General features: G+C 36.8%; 1 protein-coding gene across 7 annotated transcripts in view; it reads right to left on the reverse strand.

The window, feature by feature from the left end:
• The window catches only part of PIK3CA (phosphatidylinositol-4,5-bisphosphate 3-kinase catalytic subunit alpha), a 50,900-nt gene that overhangs the window by 24,215 nt on the left and 6,287 nt on the right, over positions 1 to 20,398 (reverse strand). For 5 of the 7 annotated variants that reach the window (XR_008237726.1, XR_008237728.1, XR_008237727.1 and 2 more), the window contains 6 exons: positions 8,133 to 8,546; positions 6,409 to 6,618; positions 5,471 to 5,721; positions 3,591 to 3,836; positions 2,679 to 2,764; positions 697 to 802 (listed from right to left, as the gene is read on the reverse strand). Coding sequence is in view for 4 of the 7 variants with exons in the window: in XM_052805161.1 (XP_052661121.1) it covers positions 697 to 802; positions 2,679 to 2,764; positions 3,591 to 3,836; positions 5,471 to 5,721; positions 6,409 to 6,618; positions 8,133 to 8,484 (1,251 nt within the window). In the remaining 3 variants the exon portion in view is untranslated. Of the gene's footprint in view, positions 1 to 696; positions 803 to 2,678; positions 2,765 to 3,590; positions 3,837 to 5,470; positions 5,722 to 6,408; positions 6,619 to 8,132; positions 8,547 to 11,398; positions 13,332 to 14,413; positions 14,718 to 20,398 lie in introns of those variants that run through there. The other 2 variants (XM_052805160.1, XM_052805162.1) reach the window with 2 other exon arrangements.

The following is a 20,398-nucleotide window of genomic DNA, read 5'->3' on the forward strand; positions in this document are numbered from 1 at the left end:
TTGTGGATGCCCCATCCATCCCTGGAAGTGTTCAAGGCCAGGTTGGATGGGGCTTTTGAACAACCTGATCTAGTGGAAGGTGTCCCTGCCCATGGCAGGGGGGTTGGAACTAGATGATCTTTAAGGTCCTTTCCAACCCAAACCATTCTATGATTCTCTAAGATTTGTAAACCTGGTTGTAGACAAAAAAAACTATATAGTACCTGTGACACACACTCAAACCCAGAATGTAATGGTGGCTAGAATTAGATACCATACATAAATTCTTAAAAATTACTGTTCGAGGTCTTGCATCAAATAGTAATGCAACACAAGTTTTCTTTACTTTAAAAACCAACTCTAAATTCAAGTATAAATATTGCCCCTTTTTAATAAATAGGTAAGCAACATATGGGTTTAGAAACTTGAGTTTAAAGGCACTTGCACCCCAAAACACTAACAATGACCTTTGTGTCTGGCAATACAGTATAGACAGTGTTGAACTGATAAGCTTTTTCCCCCGTGTTAATTTCTGACCACAAAAAATGTTGTAGTCAGAATAAGATACAAGAAAAGAAAAAACTCCTATTTTAATCAGATTCAAATCAAACATTGCAATAAGACTCATTGCCAGGAAAACATTTACCAAGTATCTTCCCAAACTTGACTTAAGTAGCTTTTGTTTGTTAGTGTATTAAAGTGTATTAAGTATTTTACCTCTTTAGCACCCTTCCGGCCTTTAACAGAACAGATAGAAAGGCAGAGCCGAGCAGCACGTGGAAGATCAGGAATGTACATGTCATACAATAGCCATTCATTCCATCTGTAAGATTAAAAAGCAGAATAAAACCAGGTTAAAGGAGAGCATGGAGAGAACTTCATTCAGTCAACAGTTATACTAAAAACCATTTGTTATATTCCTGCCTAAACTGTATACGTGTATAAAGAGTACACTTTCTTACTGAAGAAGGGTCCTCCTACATGCATCTGACACCATATACTCCTTTGGGAATGGAAACTTCCCCAAATAGCCTTCTAGCACCAGCACTGTTTAAAAAGTCATGCTAGATTCAATTCCTGCAAACTTAGTTAATAGGTTCATTCACTTTCATTCTCGCAACCCTACTGGCTGCAACTGTCAGCATAGGTACAACCTGAAGATAATGGATTTGCATACGTGCTACACTAATGTAAGGTTTACCTTTTTTCACTTCGGGGAAAAAAGCAAGTAGGAGAAAAAGTGGCATAGCTTTCAGAACTCAACTAAATTTGAACTGCTGGGAAATAAAAAAAAATAACTGCAAGATGGGAATATAACACAGAAATATAACACAGCAATCCAAAGCAATATTCCTAACTCTAATAATATTCTATTTACCATAGTAAAAAGCACAGGTTTGTTCTATGGGAATACATATTTTGTTTTCATGAACTTCTCTAAGTAGACTTTCTCTCTCAGTTGGTAGAACCGTGCTTTTGAAGAGGAACTTTTGAATACAGTTTTTCCTAAGTTGATTGCCATGCTGTATTTTCTCAGTTGGAAGAGGCAGCAGCTTCCAAGGACAGCATTAATTTTTTCAATGTGTCTGTAGCTACTAAAAGCAAAGTTTTACAAAGAAATAACTGTCAAAGCCCTTCTCTAAGAAATTGGCAGATAAACCTCAATTCACTTTTCTTGCGTGTTCATTTTATATAATACAGATATGTGTAATTATATCCATGTTTTCAAGCCATACCCGTCACCACCTCTCCAAGAAGATTTTCTCTCTAAAACAGTTAAAACTATCAATTCAAGTATAGCTATATTTGGGGCAGCTCAGAGGAAGAAGCTATTTTTCAACAACTATGTATACTATTAGGCCCTCTAATTATAAAACCTGATTATATTCCTAGGAAATGTACAGACAAAAAAGTTTCAAAGTGTATTAAGAAAGACGTGAAGTCAGACAGAAAACGCAAGTCAAAAATTACTTCTGAACACATACTTTGCATCTAATCCTAGCAGATGCTGAAATTTCATACCTCCTCATTAGTCAAAGTTACGAGAACATCTTTTAGATATTTGTTCTCAAGATGTTTATATAAGCTCATATAAAACTTCTTTTTGCACTTTTAAGTAGATGTATTTTTCTAGATATTGATGGTAGGTCAATTCTCCTGAAAATAATCAACCCAGATCTGGCAGTCACTTCCATGTTAGCAAATGATACCCATCTCTCCACACTCAGTGGTTCTGCTTTAGAACATACCATGCAACCTCAATGAAACAAATTTGCAGGTTACATGACATCACATTGCCTCATGCTGAAAGTGAAATCTGAACCTGCAACTGGAACACCTGCTATTGATCCACAGTCAAAAACAGAGCTCAGTCACCCAGAGCTATGCTCATTTCACAGTATTAATGAGTAATTATGTTGGAGTTTGAGGCAACTGTAAAGGCACATGTAAACCAGATCTGTTCAGTAAGTGAACTATACTATTATATGAGACACAAAAATACTTGTGTTTGAATTAAATTACTTCTATTTATAAATATAGGGATATATAAAAATATTTTTACAAAACTTAAGGCAAGGAATTCCCACCAAGGAGCTCTACCTGAATAATGGCTAAGTCAAGCCATTACTCCTTCAGTGCTATCATTTATGATACCCTGGAAGTCAGGTTCTCTATAGTCATTCAAGTATTTAGCTTACCTGGGATTAGAACAAGGTACCCTTTGAGTATTCACGTTGTCACACAATGGTTCCCCTCCATGGTAGATACCTGTTCTAACATAGATCTGAAAACAATGGCGATATTAGTACTGTCGTTGAAATGTTACTATACACAAATTTTTTCACTGCTATCAACATATACTATGATTACAACATATTATCCTTTTATTTTCATCAAGTAAAAAACAAAAACAAAACTGAAAACCGAACAGCCCCATCACTCCCCAACCCAAATTCATTCATGCTCTGTAAGGTGTGAAGCATAGTATATAAGCATATCCTTCTAGAAAAAAAGTGTTTTGGTCTTTTTTCCTCATTAATTGCAAAACTAGTTCTTAAAAAATACAGTAATAAACTTGAAACTGGTAAAAAAACCCCTGGAATTTATTCTCAATTCTTCATGTGCCAAGGCATAGTGGAAAAAAAAGACAGAACAAATTCCAGGAAAGTTAGAGAGCCAGGCTTGTAGTATGTCTTCAATGGAATTGAACCCTACCCACCTTTTCTCCTTAATCTCCCCATACCTCCTTTTTCAAAAACAAAGATAGCGGCACACCATCCAGCATCCCCTCATCAGGAGTATTGCCAATTACTGTAATACATTCTTACAAGTAATAATTATTTAGAATATAGATAGCAACATAGGTTTTGTTTTTCTATCCATTACATACTTAGCTGAAGTGAACTATGGAAACTGAGTCCTGCTTCTACCAGGCAGATTGTTCAGATAAATACCACAACTCACACTTTTTAAGTAGCATACAAAAGTTTTCAGATGCCAAAACATGGCTGTATTTTTTAGAATTGAGTACTTCAACAGAAAAGAAAACTCAGGAGGGAAACCGTGAGCTGCTGAAAACCACATGTGATGCCATACAGCATTTCCCTTACCTTGTCTATGTCTCTAATGTTCACATTTACATAGGTTGCACAGAGGATTCTTATTCTGAGAGCGCTATTTATAGTCCAGAGGGATTTGGCTGTAGCTTCTCCATTCATGTAGGGTGTAGCTGTAGAGATACGCCTGGAATAAGATGGCATTGTAAAGGTGTCCAGCGGCAGCTGGGTATATAGGCTTTCCTTAGCCATCAGCATCAGATTGGGCATGCGACCAAGCATTATACAGCTTCTTATATACTGCAAGAAAACAAAACCAAAATCCAGTATGTTTGAAAGTTTACACTCTTAGTAATCTATACAGAAAAATATTCAGGAAAATATAAAAGTAAAAACATATTTAAAGAGCTTATCATTGTGTCTGTATGTACACCCTTTACAGTGTTTATAGTTATAGCATCCAACAGTTTAAATACATTGTTAGGTAGGATTGCACAGCAGTGCTCCATACAGATTTTGAGATATGAATAGCATCTAACAACTGTGGAAGGTTGAACTGGAGATAGAGAACAGAGCTGACAAAATGACAAGTCAGGCTTCTTGTAGCACTCCTTAGCTCCGGCGCAGTGCAGCACAAACAAAGCAGACTGCTTCCAGATTAGACTGTTCCTGGAAGCAGCCGAGCTGCTTTTGCATAGCATGCTGTGGTGCAGACCTAGCACAGGTGACACTGATACTCCAAGTCACAGGCAGAGAGCACAAGACAAATGGCAGACACATTAATTTTTGGTTCAGTTGTGCTTATTAGCTTACGCTCAGCACCAACCCTGACAGACTCTAGCTGTAATGGTGTCCGTTCAGGACTGAGTGCTGAGAGCAAGTAGTCTGGCAACAGTACCACAAAACACAATGCGTTAAGACAGGTCCAGCCCTGGAGTGTAATTAGCAAGCTCTTTTGTGGCACAGTAAAGGCATACCAGATACTTCTGAAGAAACCACGCTAGATCAAATAGGTCTAGTGTTTGATCTCAAGATGACTGTGCAAAATTATTCACGTATGCCTGCACTTGTTCCCCAGCTCCCACAGAATAGAGCTACTTTTCCCATTATTCAGGATCCCCCCAGCCCTCTTCTCTCCTCCATTGCCCTGGAGAGCAGATAGTCAACCATTTTAGATGAAGGAATGGAAGCTGTTTATTACAACAATACATTCCTCAAAGAGGAAGCAGCAGCAGTCTGTCAGGAAGTCTACAGGGTAACATTGTTGTCTGCTCCAGAGAGGGCTGCTCAGATGCTCTTCTGTCAGCGGTTCTGTCTTACACTCACAGCACTAACAAAACCCAGGCAATGAAGGACAGACAGCCACAAGGAAGACTTAACAACGATTTGTTTAGTGCTGGAAGTTTATCACTCCTTTAACAAGATCAAAAAATTTAAAGATGTAAGTAACAGGAAAACAAACAGTTTAGATTTTTTCCACCCCTAAAGGGGGAAGGGACAAGATTCATAGTAGCAACGGTTGCCTCATAATTTAACATCTGATTGAATTTCCTTTTGTATTACATCAACCCCATTCAAGCATAATTCATCTCTTGCCATCAGAAATCTAGGCTATTTCTGAAAGTACCTACCACTGATTTATCACTAATGTTAGAGGTAAACTACTTTATTCAAAGTATAAAAATTACACTAGTGACATAAATTCTAGTTTAAATTACCTTTACACCCCCCCCCTTTGAAGCACATACAGCAACAAATATGCACATTATGCTCATGCATTAGCCAATTAAAGATACACGCAGTTTTACTTCCTATGTTTTGGAATAATTTAGTGAAAAAGCAAGCCACTGATAAAATTGATCACTTCTCTCCCTCACAAATTTGGATTATTTTAGTGTACTTCAAAGTAAGTCCTGTTATGTTATGTTACTCACCTTATACTGGCTCAGTGGATATTTTTCTAGCAAGTATTCATCACAGCCACACACTTTTAAAATATATTTGCCCTGGTACTCCAAGACGCAAAGTTTCAGTTGTTCAGATGACAGCAACATACTTCGCGTTTTCTTCCTAATTGCTTCAGCAATAACTTGCTCAGGCACACAGTCATGATTGATTTTTAAGGTGTATTTCTGCTTATCATTGTTTGGTGAGACTATTACCCATATCACCACTATAATTTGCCCTAGAATAAATGTAAAATAATGTTAGGCCTATCATTTTCAATACAGTTTCAAAACTAACAAACCAAAAAAAACGCAAAACAAACAACTCTCACCCCCTCTCACCACAGAGGATTGCTTGCAGTACTACTGAAAGAAGATGTAGACAAGATTCATAGCCTAAACTGACAGAGGGTTTACAACTTCTACAAGGAACTACACGTGCTCAGTTTATTTTTTACTCTAGTGTAAATTCAAACTTCTACCCCTTGAGGTTAAGAATATTTTTATTAACCAAATACTACGGACTATTTAGCCTTCAAGAAAACGGCAGTAACCATTCCACAGTTGAGGACTGCAAGATAACTCGGTGATTCAGTATCATTTAATTCCACATTACTGAATGTCAGAGGAAAGAAAAATACAAGGCCAACAAGCCGTTTCTGCCCATTAAAAAAGTCACCTCTATTTACCAAGTTATATTTCAAGATTCAGTTACTACAATAGCAAAAAAATGTAATTTTAAGTTTTGTTGTCTTCCTTTTGAATCTACACTGTATCAAGAAAATTATTCTGAATAACTTAAGGTGTAAGATATTGCTAGAGTGTACTAAATACAGCACGTAAACCCGTGATTTACCTAAGTCAGCAGCTGTACTCTGATTTCAATCACTGAAAAACATTGTTTCTATCGTAAATATTTATCTTACCTTTATCTAGTTTATTGTATATATGTTTGGGTAGCTCAGGTGAAGACTCTACATTTGGAGGACAGACATATAGCGCTCTACTATGTGGTGCATTGGCATCTCGAAGATCCACTGCTTCTTTACAAACGTTAAGAATATTTCTTCTGAAGTCTTGTACTTCTGGATCCTTAACCATGTCAAATTCACAGACAGGCATGCCGATAGCAAAACCTACAGTATTGAAGAAGCAAGAGGAAATAATTGTAACTGGTAATTAAAGCTAAAGATTCCTTCTATCAGTGACAAAAAGCATGCTTTAAGCAAAACACACCTAAAATATTTGTGTCAACCACTGGCTTCTACTTGTATAGATAATTGTTTTATTTCATTCAAGAACAATTCAGTTCTAAAGTTAATTGCACTCTTCAGTCACAAAAAAGGTTAGAAGACAGGTGTACATTCACTGATGATCCTGGAAGCCTTAAATCGCCACTCTCACAGCTAACACTCCTCCTGAAGGAAAAGGACCAGTAATAAACTGCAGCACAAGGTTTCTGAAGTGGACCAGAGGAGCCGTGATGTCCAATTTTTTCTAAAACCCTAGCAGGACTATTGGTAGCTATTAGGACCATAATCAACTTCGCTTACAGCTGAATGACAGCTATTCAATTTTTTGATGAACTACTGTTTAAAAATGTGACAAGCACTCCAAGAGATATTGAACTTAGCTCTTTGGCATAGTGTCATGTAATAAGAGTCCATTTCTCTCAGATCCTCTGTCTCAGATTAATTCCATTTACTTTAATGAGATCACTTGCATATATAATCATTTATGCATGAATGTTCAAATGGAAACTTTCAATCGTCCTGTTGCATGGTTAGCTAACCACTGTTCTCCCTAAGTCTTGAACAGGTTAAGCTTTACAAAACAGTTTACCTATGATGCATTCATAACAATTAAATAATTTAACAATTAGGAGCACCCCAGAACAAGTATTTCCAGTTGACAAGTCTCTACCACTGCAATGTACATCTGCTAGCAACTAAAAGGGAGTAGGTATGCTTGTAGTGCCTGAATTTAGATACTTAACCTAGATGCTGAAACATACACTAGTCTCCCTGTGCTTTCTCAGTGGATAATGGAAAATTATAAGCTACTCCAGAGATGATTCAAAACATTACAATTTGTCTCCCCTCTGCCCCTCCAACCTCAGGTGTTTTTGTTTCCCTTCCCTCCCCATGCTCTTTTTGTAGGAAAGGAGAGGGGGGAAACACCTCATTTCTGAAATTTTACTTCCTAAGCAAGATAGAGCAGTATTAAAACGTGTTCTATCGCAAACGTGGTTCAAGATTTGTAATTAAATCCAGAATTTACAATTCTGTAAACATCAAAACAAATTAAGATTGACTTCGCAAACAATAGAACAGGCTTTGCTCTGCAATAATATGAAATCCTGCTAATAAGAGACAAAAGTATCTTCTAACCCACATACAACTACAAATACGTACAAAGCAAAGACTTTACATGTGAATGAAACAGAACAGCAAAAAAGTTTAATTCACAGTTTACAAATGTCAACTTTACTATGATCAGCATCTTTGCACATTTCATGCAACAACTGACAGTTACAAAATGCAAACTTAGATACACATGACAAACAACCCATTTTGATTCTTTGTTTTGTATTTTGAAGAGAAGAAGCCCGTTAAACAGATTAGCTGTGTTTAAATAAAGATAATCTCACCTATTTCTCTATTAAGAATCTTTTCTTCTCTGTTACCTACTGGTTCAATGACTTTTAGAAAAGGCTGAAATAGTCGCAGGTCACAAAGTCTCCGTGTTTCATCAAAAAATTCTTCTCTTTCTGCTTCTTGTGTAACACTTACAAAAATGTAAGAAGATTCATCTTGAAGGAGCTGATAGAGAGGGTATTTTCTCGCTTCTTTGAAGAGTTCATGTTTAATAGTTAGTAAGGTGGCCTCACGGAGGCATTCTAGAGTCACTATCATTCCATTTGGGAGAAGACACTCCACAAGGATCCTCGGTGGCATCAAGTGGATGCCCCATAGTTCACCAGATGATGGTCGTGGAGGCATTTTTAAGTCTTTAGATAACTCTGTACTGGAAGTCTTTCAAGCAGTGATTCGTATGAGTAAACCTAAGTAAAAATCAGAAATTTAAATATTAAATTTAAAATATGACCATCACAAGGAATTTCAGACAAAATTGTTCAAACATCACTTATAATTGTAGAAGAATATTCACGGGTATATTTTACATAAACTTGTTAAAACTGATGTCTAAGGAACTTGTATTTGATGTAAATATCTACTCAAATGAAACAGTTAATAGCAGGATCACATTAGTTTGGAAAAAAATGCCAATATGCATATGGTCTTTAAAAAATAGAGGATTTTTTAACCTGAAGTTTATAATTTACAATTAGAACACTTAAATAGCATGGGGGATGAAAATACATAATGTTTGAATTATTATTACAGCAATTTTAAAACAAATCTCAAACTCAGCTCTTCACATTTTTAATTTGGAAAGAGAAATATTTATCATTTGGATGAGATACAAACCATCAGCTCTGCTCAGCTTCGCCAAACTAATGCTTCAATTTTTTTAAATTTTTTCTCATCCCAAACCTCTGAAGTATTCAAACAGCACTAACAACAGCTATAAGCATTTACTAAAACCCCCTAAATTTGATTTTAAGAATCCATGTACACATAAAACTTGGCCTTAGCTTTTTGAGATCAGTATAATCTATTTACCAGCAACAAACCCTTTTCTCCATGTATGAGAAAGAAGAACTGAGCTCCATTAACACTTTTTGGTTGGGCTTGTTTTATTTAGGATCAATTCCCTGTTCTAGTTCCCTTTGGCAGCCACACAGATGTCTTTGCCAAGCCAAAGGAAAGGAGGGCAACACGTGTCTGACCTTCTAGCAGCACTGCCTTATGCCAGCTTAGAGTAGGTACAAGAAAAATTGTATCTGGACAGAACAGAGATGTCTTATAGCCCAGTGGCCAAGAACAGATGCCAAAAAAAGAGCAGAAGAGAGAACATTCCATGTTACAAAATATTTGCTTTTCTTTGTTCTGAAGCCTGCTACTTTCACCTGATATCCTAGATTTCTTGTAATGAAATGAAGTTCTTCATCTTCGCATTCATTGCTCTTAATTCTAGAGATCCATAAAGTCCTCCCCACTACTACTTTTCCGTAATAGTCCCAGATTACTTAGTCCTTCTCTGCCCAAAAGTCATTCTATATTTTTGTTAATCCTTGTCACCTTCTCTGTATGTCTTCCACCTTTACCATAACTTTTTTGCCAAGTAGAGGGGGAACGACCATATCTGCACACCACATTCAAGATCCAAACTGAGCACACATTTACACAGTGACTTTATATTTTCTACTGCTTTCCTAATAAGTTGCTTTTCTGACCATCACTGAGCAGCAAGGCATTTTCGCTGAACAACATACCATAGACCTAAGCTCTCATTGCAGAACAGTAAGTTACCACAAAGGCCATCATACATTATGCAAATCTCAGAGTGCATTACTTACACTTAGCCTGTAATTTCATTAACTTCAGCATGTACATTATGAGAGAGTGTAATAATATCAACAGACATCTAATGTGCAGTCCATCATCCACACTCCTCCTCCATCAACCAAGTGTCCTGAAAGCACAGGGCTAGGATAACTACAAGGCTACTATTCTAAAGCCATTCTTAGTCACCTTTTAAGTCAAGCACCCTCTTAAGACTGCCCCTCTATCTTAGTTTCTTAACAGAAAGGAGGGAAAAACCCAAACCAACAGCTTCACATCTCTTCTGTTTTACCAGCTTTCTGAAAGCTCTCACTGTGGAAAAGCAATGAATGCTATGCTTGCCCTTTGCTCAGCAATTTTTTTTAACAGATATATTTTATATAAAAATACATTTTATGTGTACATATAAAGTTATAAATATATAAAAAAATCTATATATGTCAAAAAATAAAACCATGATTCTCATTTCTGCACTTCTATGCCTTGGTACTTATTTTCTGAAAAGTCTTCTTCCAAGTACATCCAGTACCTGCTTTTGCCACACTTCAGTTCTTAAAAAGAAGCATTAGAATGAAAATGGTGTTTTCCCAAATCCACTGCTTCCTCAGCAACTCTAAGTAGCAATAGGGCTGTCTTTTTTAATCCCTCCTTTGTAGTTGTAGTTTGGGCTTTTAAAAATATCAACAAAAGTACTAAAGTGCCACTGCAGGTTTAGAAAAATGCTTTTCCACTAACACCTCATGCATATTTAGAAGGGCTTTGCAACTGACTTTTAAAAAAAGAGCTTAAAGAAGCTATTTTATTTTCCTCATCATTGTAAGAGTCACAGCAGATGCTGAAATGGAAAGTTCTAAGCACACTCACAGTGTATTTAAAAGAGCCAAACTTGGAAAGCTTACCAATTACAAAACATTACAAATAAACCCAAATAACACCATTTAGAGTAACTTGAAGAATTCTGGATTACTGATAACTATCCTCAGTTTACAGATAAAAAGAAATACACAGAATGTTAAATAGCATCTTTTTGACTGAACAAAGCATGAACAAGACTCCCTCTCCATACGAGTGAATCACATGCTTATTTACATTTCTTAATTACAAGCATAGGCAGAAACACATTACTGTTAAGACATATACCAGCATAAAAAAAACCAAAACAAGAACATGCAGTCGTAAGAACTTTTCTGTCCACACATACAAACAATGATAATATAGATGGACCACAATCAAATTAAATATTCACAACACAGACTGAGTTTATACCAGCAGTCTTTTAAGTTCTGTTCCACAATCCTGTTGAGGCTCCTCTGAACCCATAGTTTTAAGAGCCCATCTTCTCCCTGCCCAAGGCATGTGTTCTCATTCTTCATCATGCTGGCACCAGTGCTCCCTGAGCCAGCTTGTTACAGGGTCAAATGGATTAAAGTGGCAGAAAACTACTCACTTTTCCTTTCTTGGGCTAGCTTCTGCTGGTTTAGCTGCCTTATTGAGATCATCATGGAGTCAGAGGAACACCAGTGTCCACACAGGGGAGTGAGCATGACTGCAGCAGTGCTGAGCTAGTTCAGCTTCAAGAATGGTGGTTCCTTCCACTGCAACTTTTTCCTCCCTCCCCACCAATAATTGCAAATAAAGAAACAGAGGCATGGCTGGGACACACACATATTAAATCCTTTTAGACAAGTATCTTTTCAAAATAAATGTCAGCCTTGGCTTTTTAAATAATTTCAAATGTTAAACAACAACTCAATACCATTTCTTTAAAGATTTGCAAACGGTCCAAACAGGACACCCCAAAACCTACACTCTTTTTAGAGCAACTGCACCAAAACAGCAGCTTTTGTTTTAAACTGGGGTACAGACATGTGCTGGAACAGTGCATATAGTCATTCTGTGTGCACATTCATTTTACTTGCACATGTAAGCACGCCTCCAGGGTTTGGATTTGGAAAGCAAAAATGTAAACAGAAACAGTTTTGAAGTATAGTTGGCAGCTTGTGTTTCTGTGTACACTTCCAAATTTGGAAGGCTGCCTGCAATAAATAGAATCAATTATGTTCTTTGACAGTAAAAGGACTATAATTTTAAGAGAAATCTAGAGCGATGTTATTTAAATCCAAATAAGGGTACACGCAAACACTTGAAATGAACACTACATCACACCTGCAATCCCTGACCTTCCAAAAACACCTTAAAACTTTTTTCCCCCTGCCAAAAACTTTGGGATACCACAGATGGTCAGAAAGGCCAAACTCAGAAACACCCACTGATGAAATCACATTCTTTTCAACTCATTACAGCCTTCCTGATCCATTCAGCATGTTCTCCATCACCAACCTTGCTAAGCACCCAACCTAGAAATGATCAAATTTTGAAACTCCATTCAAAAATAACTACTATACGTGGAGGAAGAAAGAGGGAAGTTAAACAACATACCTCCCAAAATACAGATTCCTACTTGCTTCCAGATACACTTATCATATTAATGCTAATTTATATAGTCTATTTTCCGACAGGATAGAAATCAGCTATAGTCTGATACACTCCCTTATTTAGAATAAGAGATTCCAAGTTTAGAAAATTTGGTTTTGGTCAACTATGACAGTTTTTTCACCTCACAGCACTGAATTGTGCAGAACTACAACGGCATGGTTAACTCAATTTCATTCTACTGAGTATTTTATTACAAGTTACAGCGTACAATTATTTTTCTAATGCCTTCTTGATGACATACAAATATGTTACTCTGAAAAGGTTTAGATGAGACCATTATAAAGTCTGCTGCTACTTCTGAAAAGAATTCCTTCCCCTTGAGGAATGGAGCTCAGTGAGGAAGAAATTCAGGAAGAATTGTACTGCAGGAGAATTAATACTGGTTCCTAACATTAGTACTCAAAGAAGTACTTTCTGTGTTCATAATTAAAGCAACCTAAGCTTGGGACAAATTAACTTAAGTCAAAACCCCACATGTATTTTCCCCTAAAGACATGTGAGGCTACTGCAGCTGTTTTCACCACACTTTTACACATAAAAGCCCTGTGCATCTATAGCTCAGCAGGACAACCTGGCAGTATTTTTTCTGCTGTAAGGTTTTTTTGTACATTAACATTTTGCCAGAAGAATCTCAAACAGGAGCGTCACTGATCTAAGTTTTATATATCTTGCTAAAAGGAAGGACTGTCACCCTTCAGTACAGATGAAATCTACATTACAAAAACGAGCAAACAAGAAGTGACCTTTCATGAGCTCTTCTATCAGAAAGTGTGGAGAACTCTTCCTTGCTAAGAGAACACTCATTTTTACAGATTATCTGTTTACAGATTAGATTAAGTGAATTGATTTTCACTGTCTAGAGATTACTCACAAACATTCTACCAACTCCCCAAAAATATCAATATTTAGAGAGAGAGAGAGAGATACACACCACAGTTAACTGGTAAGGCTTTTTTCTTCTGTTTTGTAAACTATCTGTGAGCATGTTCTCCAAAGAGAAAAATTCCACATAACATTAACACATATGTCTTGTAAAGCAGGTGAAGACCCACTGTGCAAATCTGTGGGCCAGTCTAGTGGGAAAAAAAAAATTTTGTTCACTTTAGGAGACTTATCATTAAGGTTGTCTGTCATCAGCACAAGTACCTACAGTTACTCTTCACACGCTGCAAGAAGGAAATTCTTTTATCTATGATACACCAACTAGCAAGAACACTAGCAAGCATAGAAGGAAGCAAGAAGCAGAAGTGTACTGTGCTGTAATACTGTATCAAATGTATAAAGTATGGGATGCTTATGCAAAGAGGTACACATTCCAGAGACAACTGAATAATTTTCCATTGCTATAAACATCAGCTAGTGTTTCAAAATCGATTCAAAAGGATAGACTAAACACTCAATACAATTTTATCAGTCCATACTTAAAACTGAGCTAGTCATTCAGTAAACTACTATGCTTTAATTGAAGTCTGTTAGTTTTTCCAGTCACAAGACAAATCTCATTACATTGCTGTCATAGACAGGACATAGCAATGTTTTATAATAATTTGCAGTATTTTCGGTATGAAAGAGCTGCTCATTAGGATTTATGTCTACATGTGATTTCTTTTCCAGGTAGAAGTTTCCTCTAGACTCTTAGCATTACCTTAAAAAAAAAAAGTCTTTTATTCATTAAACAATCCAACTATGTTTATAGATTCCAATTTAATGTGCACTCATGTGTAGGTTATATGATTTTCTTTATTCTCTAACAAACCGACAGAGATATCAACTACAGCTATGTCCCCAAATAAGCTTTTTTAAACTTCTGTGGAATCCCCAAAACAAGGCGGGGGGGATGGATGGATAAAAAAAAAAATTCTTGGGACCAGAGTAACACTTTTCAGAACGCAAAACATTTCAAACTTTCTAGAGACCAAAATGTTTTATTGTCATTTTCAGACACATCAGGCACTCCAAAACTCACCATGAAGAAAACTGGGCAGAGTTGCCTGTCTAATTTTGCTGCTGTCCAAACCTGCTGTGTGGTGACAGTAAGACTGCCCCGGACTAGATATTTTCAGTACTGTCCTTTTGTTCTTCCTGCTTGCCAAGCTGGCATTTTTCCAAAATCCAGGAAGACTAGTACAAAGATGTCTGAAATTGTGCTCTATGAAAACATTATTACACACAGATTTAAACAGTAGAAATATTGCTCTGTTTAGAATAGAAAGCAGGAGACTGTTGTATTGCAGTTATGTCTTCTTAAGTATTGCTTTCATCCTTATTTCACAGAAAAGGCACAAATACGCAGAATTTCTTATCTGATCACAAACAGCAGCTCAAGGGAAACAAACAAACAGAAGGATTTAACACTTGAAAACACATCTTAGTGTTTTAGTTTCCTTCTGAAACAGGAAATTTTATTTGTAGTTACCTACTTCTTCCTCCCTACAAATAACAGTGCTGAGTACCTTTGCCTCATTCTAGACAGAGCTAAAAAGCCCCTAACGTTATTGGTAGCATCTGTAGAATTATAGTACAGCAGAAATACAAGATCATTCTTTCCTGTGGATGTAAAATCTCACTGGAAATTAGTGAAAAGAAGTTTCAGTTTAGTTAGATATGAGAACATGGGTTGACTATGTTTTAAAGCTGTTTTCTTTAAAGTTATCTTACATGCAGATTTTGTTTTTGTTTCAGAATATAGCATTCTTGGATTCTGGTTGTAGTGACTTTCAGATACCATGAATAAAATTAATGGCAAGGTCACCCTGGGGAAAAAAAAAGAAAAAAAAAAAAAAAGAACTTGCTATAAAGCATTGCCCAAGAGTTTTTTTTATATATTTTATATCTATATATATATATATATATAAAAATATGCTACTGAAAAAATACAGGATCAAACAGCTGAAACAAAACCAAGATGAACAGTTTAAAAAGATTTACTATTGCTAGACTCTTCCCCCCAACACCCAAGAAAACCAAAAAACCTTTGTAAATTCTTATTTTCAAATCCCCTTGCTCACCCTCCCCCATCCATGCAGGCATATTGTTTATAGCTTCACTCACTATCTGGGAGCCATGAAAACAGGATCACAAGAAAGAAACATTTGCAAGTTGCTGGTGACCTCTATAACTCCCACTACAATTGTGCTTTTTCCCTAGGGATCCCATGACATACCAAGAGCAGAATGTCCGTCCTAGAACATTTTCTTCCAGTTAAAGGCAGATTATTCCCCCCCCTTCGTTAAACAAAGGAAAGCCTGGAATTAAATCTTCATTTTTAGTCCAAAATCATTAAGTAATTCCATTTCTAGCTTTACCTCAAAGGAAAGGAGTTTGTTACTTATAGAAGACTAGTAGTCATAAAGCACAAAGAATTAGAAAAGCAATGCATCTTCTCTTTAGACTTCACATATCTGCTTACTCATTATTTCAATGATTAGCTTGGCTTGCTATGCAGCAGGATGAGAATTACTCTCCCACTTGGCTCTTTTCTGGTTGGAGCTGTTCCTCCACAGCTAGGTGTGCGCTCTGAAGCTCAGGGAGCGGCACTCAAATTCTTTCATGCTCTTTAAATAAAAAGCCTTGAAGTTCAGCAACAAAATCAGAGCAACATGCCATCTCATACCGATAGAAATAAGGTTTTCCTTTGATTACGTATTTTTCTTTAATACTCTCTTATACGGGTGGCAAACATTTTTTTAGGCGAACATCAGAAAGACCATGAAGTAAAAGCACACCACAAACAACATTCTGCTCCTTGCTACAAATACTAAGGGCTTCAATGCCAGTTTTCACATGCAGAAATGTTTTGCTTCTGGAAATTAGCGCAAGACAATGTAAACAGAAGATTACTTGAGAATATCATTCATGAAACTACATTAGATAGGTAACAAAAGCTGAGCATGTATATCAAAATATAAAACTCCGCCTTAAATAATGCTGTTTACTTTTCTTTCCATGTTTTATTCCCATCCTCCCACCTTCCTGGGACATTTGGAACCCAGACAGTAAACAGGATCTTTAAAAACAGGAAGCACTGGCACACAGACAAGGACAAGGACCTGGAGCAGAATGAATCCAGGTGTTCTGCATTCTGGTCTAGTCTGAATCTTCACCCAACATGAGCAGCTGTGTAGCAGAGCCATAACTCGGATACTGGGCCTTTTCCTGGTGCTGATGTCCCCCAGGCATGTCACCTTGGCTTTTAGAAGTAAGTCTCTCTGCTGCAGCAAGATAAACCTCCAGTTGTATTGAAAAAGAGGAAATATTTCCTCTCCCACTGTCCCTACCTAGAAGGGCAGGGAAAGAACTGCAATAAACCACCAGACTCCTCACACCCCTACACTTGCCTCCCTACCACAAGCAACAGTATCAAGAGCGTTCAACCTACAATGTTCACCCGACCAGCTCCTCTAGATGGAAGGCACAGAGAGAAATGTGCATTCATAAGAAAATTTGACTGAGATTAGGCCCACTCTGTTTATTAATTTACATCCATCTTTACTCAAAAGATCCACCATGTGAGCCCTTCCTTTACTAAGAAGCAGCTGAAAAAGACATCAAACTCAGACTGACTTACAACATATTGTGTACTTCCCATGTAACATTTCTTAGGTGGGAGTTGGACAACAACTTTAAATTGAGATAAAGTGTTTCTTCCATACTAAGTTACTCCAGACCCTGAAAGCAACTAATGTGTGAAAAAAAACAGGTTTGGAGTGAGTGGATAGCATTATTTTTGCAACTTTGCAGATTTTTAATATTAAGCATAGAACAGTGAACTGGAAGACAGAAGTTTCTGTTTGTAATCTAAGTATAAATTAGCTTTCAATTTATTCTATTTTAACTGACTTCTGTAGCCAAACAGCATTTTTAGAAGTATGAGTTTAGTCTGCACGGACTTACTGAATTCCATTAGCAAAAATCATTATCTTTTATTTACTGGCAAACAGAGGATGGGATGCAACTTCACTTTTGATAGAGCATTTGTAAGGAACCACACGCCTCAGCAAGAGCCATGGAAGTAGTGTTGGTTTTCTCTTTGTTTAAGCTCCTGAACTGAAAAAGCAAAACAACACATTTTCCATTGAGGTATTTCTTAACCCCCTTTTTAAAACCATTTGTTGAGAGAGGGAAGTTTGTGGCAGAGTTAACACAAAAGGCACAGCCGCCATAATGAAAAATTTCAATTCTGCAGCTAAACACTCTTGCCCTATAAACAGCTGAAATTAATATAGTTCTTAAATTGTTCCATGTGTCTTTGTATAGGACGAGATAGCAGGCAAACAAATCCAGTTCCTTGCAAACCCTGCCCTGTAGAAGTAGTTGCCTACTTCTACACAAGCTATAATCACAACAGCAAAATAGCACGGCATTTCAAGAGTCAGTTAGAAATAATGAAGTACTTGCTCCCCAGTAGATTTGTTTGTGATACAGTCAATGGCAATTAACTAAATATTTATTTAGCAGTAGATAACCCTGCTGAAAGGTAAGCACCAACAGTTTTCCATAAAATATTATCAACAGACCTTTATTTACTCCAGCAGCAGACCAAGACCATCCTGCCTAACCCACACACCAAGTCTGTGAGTGGCACAGTGGGACACCATTCAGCTGCAAAGCACTTAGCACTACTACATGCTCCCATCAGGCTTCATCTCTCCAAACATCACAGATCCCTCAGGTGTACTGGACCTAAGCGCATCAGAAAACTGGGCCTCCTGTGTGAAACAATACTGTTGACTGAATTACTGATTTTGTAAGCATATTTGACTGCTTTATAGAAGTTACAAAGAAACCAAAGTTTCTCCAAAACCTTAAGGAGTATAGGTTTCTTCTTGTTCTAGCTGTTGACTCTGGTTGAATAGGACTTTTCTCTGCATTTACAGGTTGAATGCCAAAGCAACAATCATGACTCTTGAGACACTAACATATTTGCGTTTGTGTTCAAGAAGTGCAAACAAACATGATTCATTGTGACTATGTATGTCATTAGGTCCTGCATGCTTCAGCCTGAACTATAAAAACAGCTATGGTAAACTGTGACAAATGGTTCTTCAGCATGTTTAATCAAATGTTTATAATTTCTGTACGTATCTGTTAGAAGCATCTGCTTTGCAAACCCTATGTTGTGCAAACACGAAAGCATGATTTCAAGTAGAGGGCTACTGAGACATTAAATTTGTTGTTAGTGCATCTCTTTTCCCTATACTTCAAGCTGTTACCCAAATTGTTTCTCTTACAAGGTCAGGGTACCAGCAATTTGTGTTTACTACATCTGAAAGAAATGGCTAATATTTGTCTAAATACATAATATTTGCAATTAACATGAACTTTACACAGAAGAAAGTGACATAAGCTCATAGGTATTTAAACAGTGAATTCCAGCAACATCTCCACAATAGTTTAAAGATTTCTCAACCTCCCAGCTTGGAACATCACTTTCATATCCAGATTGAACACTTCGAGACAAAGGCACATGCTGCCTGCTACTACAATCAGAGCTCTGTAAAAGGGACACATTAAAAAGACAGACCTTTATTTTTAAAAAGCCAAAAAGACACTGGCAGTAGTCAGCCACTGCTATTAAGAGAACTTTACACATCTGCACAAACAAGGAAGTATTTTTAATACATGGTTCTTTGGAAACATGCCATTTATGTTTTTGTAGGTGTGTATATTCAAAAAGACTGAAAGCAGTTTTCAGCCTGGTAAAGTTTAACCCTGGGATAGAACGGAAGACCACAAAGGCTTAAGTGTTTTGGATTTAATTTCAACCCATAAAAAAAAAAACAATTAGGGAAGGGTTACTATATTGCAAATCATCTTTTTTTGTTGTTTAAATAAATAACCTGCTCACATACCAGGACAGCAAGAGATTAGAAGCTGTAATAATGGTTACACTTCTCATATCACCTTGAAGTTGCTTGTGATACTATCCTATCTGCTGATGTACAATGAAAGGTTTGGAAAACAGGTGATGAAGGAAGAGTTGAAGAGCAGGATTGCAAAGTAATTTGACAACACATTTAAGAAGTTTCCACAGTCAGGAATAGGTTTTGCTATCCTTTTCTTCATGTATCAACTGTGCCATTTTGTTTCTTGTTGGCTTTCGTTTTCATCCTTTATCTCTTGGTGGTAGTTACGCCGTCTTCCCCCACACATCAAAGCATTCCAAGTTGGAGTTATCTAAGATCAAGGGAGTGCTGCTAAACAGTGATAACAACATTAATGCTTTACCTTCTATTTCAGAGCAGGTTGAAGATGAAGACAAGTTATTAGAATTTTACTAACCACAACCTTGGCAAGCAGTTAAACATGAGAAAAAAAAGAGTTAAACTTTACCTTCTCAATTCAAATGTTAAAATCCATTTTAAGCGCTTTCTTTTAGCTAGTGACCACTTATCAAAAATTTCACGTAACTGGTTAAGTTTATTACCTACAATGACAGCATTTCAATTTCACATATTACTTACTACTTCACACCAAAACACAAACATAATTTATTATAAATCAATCTTTGTAACAAACTTGCTAGACTAAAAGTGGCACTCACAGGCACCCTATTTGGACACATCCTCAATTATATACCGCAATCAAGACTATTCAAGATGTCTGGATGTTGCTTAAAAATTAGCTCTTTCACTTCGACACTAGAGGTTTTCTTGGTACAAGTGCTCTTCTGCAGTACTTAACGTCAAAACTGAAGGAGATTTCAGAGGCGACAGCAGGAAATTGCAAGAAGATAAAATACAATATATTAATCACCAGTGGAGACTGCCTTGATAAACTGGTAAGTGGAACTGGTTGTTCAACATCCACATAAACTTTTCAGCAAGCAGAAGAGCAATTTTCAGTTTTATTAGTATCACTTCCTCTTTTATAACCCAGCCACAACATTTGCGGATTATTCTGTTAAGAGCTGGGAACATAAATACAAAAAATGAAGAATAACTGGTATGTT

The sequence above is a fragment of the Harpia harpyja genome, chromosome 12 (assembly GCF_026419915.1).
Source record: "Harpia harpyja isolate bHarHar1 chromosome 12, bHarHar1 primary haplotype, whole genome shotgun sequence".
In the NCBI taxonomy this organism is placed as follows: domain Eukaryota; kingdom Metazoa; phylum Chordata; class Aves; order Accipitriformes; family Accipitridae; genus Harpia; species Harpia harpyja.